At 55.3% G+C, this 4,350-nt stretch overlaps 1 protein-coding gene across 1 annotated transcript; it reads left to right on the top strand.

Annotated features, from left to right (window-relative positions):
* The first annotated feature begins 1,742 nt into the window (after nt 1–1,742).
* Nucleotides 1,743–3,617, top strand: LOC134539048 (leucine-rich repeat-containing protein 24-like). The gene has a single exon (XM_063380740.1). The coding sequence runs from the start codon at nt 1,743–1,745 to the stop codon at nt 3,615–3,617; it is 1,875 nt and encodes a 624-aa protein (XP_063236810.1).
* Nucleotides 3,618–4,350: the final 733 nt, after the last annotated feature.

Below are 4,350 nucleotides of genomic sequence, written 5' to 3'. Positions count from 1 at the left end.
CTATGTCAAGAAGGCTGGGAACTTCTTATTGCATGCCGTTTGGAAGAGCTTCATAGCTAGTTTCATGACGAAATCAATTTTTGATTATTGTTGCCATATTACTGTTTGGCTCTCGTTTTTGTTTATTGTGAGGCGTAGCAATACGCGGTACATAACGTAAAAATCCAAAATACGATTTACTGACAAAATTTAAACATATTATATGACTAAGACCGTAGCTGATTAAGTGAGAATGTAAGTTGGCACCCAACGGAAAAGAAATTTGCCAAACGTAGTGTAAACCGGTGTTTGTCATGGGTTTTAGCAAAGACAAATAGAAATGAATGGCGTTTTATAAACCAAATATTAGTTAACTATAAATTTTCCCTAGCTTGAGAGCAATTGAAGCAAACGCAAAGCTGTCAGACGCACTGTAAAACATTGCAAAGTTATAACAACCAAACATTCTTAACAGGTTTTTGAAGGCAGCAGAATCAATCTTCAGTAGAATAAATATCATTATATGTATACAGAGCATGCAGTAAAGAAATGAGTGAGTTACTGCAGGCCATATTTTTCTTGTTAATAATTCAAGACAAATTTAAAACGTCTACCCAACCCATATTCTTCCCTAATTAGATAGACATTGTTTGATGAAAACTTTAAAACAATTTCTTTACTTGCTTGTTTAACAATGCTCACTCCATTAAGTCATTTTTGAGATTATTTATTGCAATATTTATTCAACAAAATCAAATATTAATCATTTTAGAAATATGGTTTGATTTGCTAACCACTTTATAAAAAGGTTTAGTTTAAATTTAAATATTTCTTACCTAGCTTACACCTGTCAATAAGTTTGCGAGGGTTATGGGTTAGAATTTTCGTTTCTAAAAGTTTTTTTTTTAGCTCAGCCTATTTTCGATAAAGTGTAAGCACAGCTTGGTGAGTGCTGTTGTCTAAAGAGCTGTTTTAAATAAATTATTTTTTCAGTACAATTATTTGTATACAGGTAACAAAATACACATATGTAATACTGAAAGAAACAAAAAACAAAACAAAAAAATAATTGTCAACTTATTCAGTGTTTCAAGATCTTCTTTTCAAAATGTATGCCAATACCGAGTAGAATTTATCACATAGCTCCAACTTCTCAACCACATCTATTTCAAATACCGAACATTGCACGCCATTGTTTTGTGCGGAGGCCCGTAGAAACAGATAAGCGTTTTAAGAAAATCCCTTTAAAATGTTTTCTGCTTAGGAATTTCAAATGAATAGGCACGTTTCCAATAAACACAGAGCAATAGTTATTATGAAATGTCATGGGAAAGTGTTTGACAGAGTTTGCCGTGCCTGGCTCCCAGTGTACACGTGTTGAACTGTGCCTGGCTGAGAGGAAGGTGGTTGTAGCCTGGCCGAGAGGAGGGTGGTTGTGGCCTGGTTGAGAGGAGGGTGGTTGTAGCCTGGCCGAGAGGAGGGTGGTTGTGGCCTGGTTGAGAGGAGGATGGTTGTGGCCTGGCTGAGAGGAGGGTGGTTGTGGCCTGGCTGAGAGGAGGGTGGTTGTGGCCTGGTTGAGAGGAGGATGGTTGTAGCCTGGCTGAGAGGGTGGTTGTGGCCTGGTTGAGAGGAGGGTGGTTGTGTCCTGGCCGAAGGGAGTGAGGTTGTGGCTGAGGTGGAGGTCCCGTGTTGCAGGAGGGCCGATGCGAGCGGCGGCGGGCCCCGGACCGCTGGCCGCGAGATGACGTGCGCCGCCCCCGGGCATGGCCGCGGGGCTGTGCTGGTGGTGGCTGCCGCCGCTCGTGCTGCTGGCGGCGGGGGCGGCGCTGTCCGCCCCCGATTGGGCCGACGACTGCCCCTCGTCGTGCCGCTGCAAGTGGAGCTCGGGCAAGAAGACGGCGCTGTGCCAGGACGCCGGCTTCACCGCCGTGCCGAGCGCGCTTAGCTCGGACATGCAGGTGCTCAACCTGTCCGGCAACTCCATCCCCTACCTCACCAAGGACGCGTTCAGGTCCGTGGGGCTGGTGAACCTGCAGCGGGTGTCGCTGCGCTCCGCCGGCCTGCGGGACGTGCACAGGGACGCCTTCCGCGACCTGCGCATCCTCGTGGAGGTGGACCTGTCGGGCAACCACGTGCGCAGCCTGCACCCGGACACCTTCTCGGGCAACGACCGCCTGCGCTGGCTGTGCCTCAGCGGCAACCCGCTGTCGGAGCTGCGCGACTCGCAGTTCCCGGCGCTGCCGCACCTGCGCAGCCTCGAGCTGCAGGGCTGCCAGCTGCAGCTGGTGCACGAGCGCGCCTTCGCCAACCTGGCGGCGCTCGACTCGCTCAACCTGCGCGGCAACGAGCTGCGGCGCCTGGACGCGCGCGCCTTCCGCGCCGTGCCGCGCCTCAAGACGCTCGTGCTGGACGGCAACCCCTGGCGCTGCGACTGCGACCTGCGCGCCTTCCGCGCGTGGCTGGTGCCGGGCCAGCTCTACTCCGTGCACCTGCTGTGCGCCGAGCCGGAGGCGCTGCGCGGCCGCGAGTGGCAGGACCTGCCGCCGGGGGAGTTCGCCTGCGCCCCGCAGGTGCGCCTGGAGGGCGGCGCCGTCTTCCAGAGGGAGCTCGGCGGCAACGTGACCTTCCGGTGCGTGGCGCGCGGCGACCCGGAGCCCGAGGTCACGTGGCTCTTCAACGGCCGGCCGCTCGGCGCGCCCAACGGCAGCAACCCGGACGCCGCGTTCGCCGTGGACGAGGAGCTGCGGCCGCGCGAGCGCCGCACCAGCCTCAGCGTGTTCAACGTGACGGAGCTGGACGCGGGCGAGTACTCGTGCGTGGCGGCCAACCCGCGCGGCCTGGCCAGCGCCAACGCCTCGCTGGTGCTGCCGCAGGTGGTGACGGCCACCACGCTGAGCAAGGCCGAGTCGTGGCTGCTGTGGGCGGGGCTGGCGGGCGGGGGCGGCGCGGCGCTGCTGTCGGCCGCGTGCGCGCTGGCGTGCGGCTGCTGCGCGTGCGGCCGGCGCGCTTCGGCCCGCAGGAAGCGCCACCGGCGGAAAGCCAAGCTGAAGGGCAGCGTCAGCTTCACGGACCAGGAGAAGAAGCTGCTGGACGTGAGCATCACGACGACGGAGCGGCCCTCGGGCGCGGGCAGCTGCGAGCGGCTGGGCTCGCAGCCCGAGCTGGAGCTGCTGGAGCAGTCGCAGTCCGTGCCGCTGGAGCTGTGCGACATCACCATCGAGAGCCACTCGGAGGGCGACGCGGGCGCGTACCCGGGCGCCGTGGCCGTGTTCCCGCCGCCGCCGGAGTTCTCGACGAGCCTGCTGCCGGCGGGCGCCTTCGGCAACATCTTCATCTCGGTGTCGGTGAACCAGGAGCCGGGCGGCGAGGCGCAGCGCTACCCGGACCTGCTGGACATCGGGCACCGCGGCGCGGCCCGGACGAGCGTGAGCGTGGCCGCGGGGCCCGACGCGCCCTTCTTCGCCACGCTGCCGCGGCCCCAGGCGCGCGCCAAGGAGGGCCCCGGCCCGCAGTACGACAACATGGGCCCGCGCGTCACCGCCGGCGGCAGCTCCACGCTGTCTCTGCCCGACGACATCCCGCCGCCGCCGCTGCCGCCGCTCTGCTCGCCCATGGCCGCCGAGTACGTGGCGCTGTGAGACCGCTGTGAATCCCCACCTCGCGGGGCCTAGGTACACACTCGTGACTATCCTTCATCACGCATTATAACTTTACATTGCAGGTCTCGTTGCTGTTGCAGCCGTTCCCCCAACTTACATCAGGGGGTAGATTATCTGCAGCAGCCAGACACTATTAACAATAGGCATTTAATTTGATTACATTCTCTGATTTAACGGAGGCAAACTTTTAAAGTTAAACTATAGAAACTAGAGGTACCATATCAAAATTAACGTACTGCCCGTTTTCTTGCAACCTCTTTTTTTTTTTTAACTCCAGGCGGGTTCTAAAGTTGGATGGTCCCCGTCATACTCCTAACTTTTAATTCGATTTATGAGGCGGGACCAAACAACTGCTGTACCTAGGGATTGGAAAATTATCCGTGGTTCCATTGAATTCTACGACAGAAACACCACGGTATTTTTCTTTCCGTGCTGGATTAAGATGTGTCTGACTGGTTTGACAGTCGTCCGTTGCTTCTTTGATCAAGATTTCCTCATATTCTCAGAGTCCTCCGCGTTCTGTCCAGGCCTAGCTCAGAAACCTTTTTTAAATGAATTATCTCAATGAGAAACGAAATTGTGAATAACATAAGGCCTACTACAAGTAAGACAAGAGACTCCGGACCATTAGGCCTATTCGACGGGCATACTCTTTATGCATTACACATACACGGGTCCAAACTTGGAGCCATTTGCGCCCATAGGCCCAACA

Source organism: Bacillus rossius, chromosome 14 (assembly GCF_032445375.1).
Source record: "Bacillus rossius redtenbacheri isolate Brsri chromosome 14, Brsri_v3, whole genome shotgun sequence".
Lineage (NCBI taxonomy): Eukaryota > Metazoa > Arthropoda > Insecta > Phasmatodea > Bacillidae > Bacillus > Bacillus rossius.
This window is presented reverse-complemented; position numbering and strand designations above follow the sequence as displayed.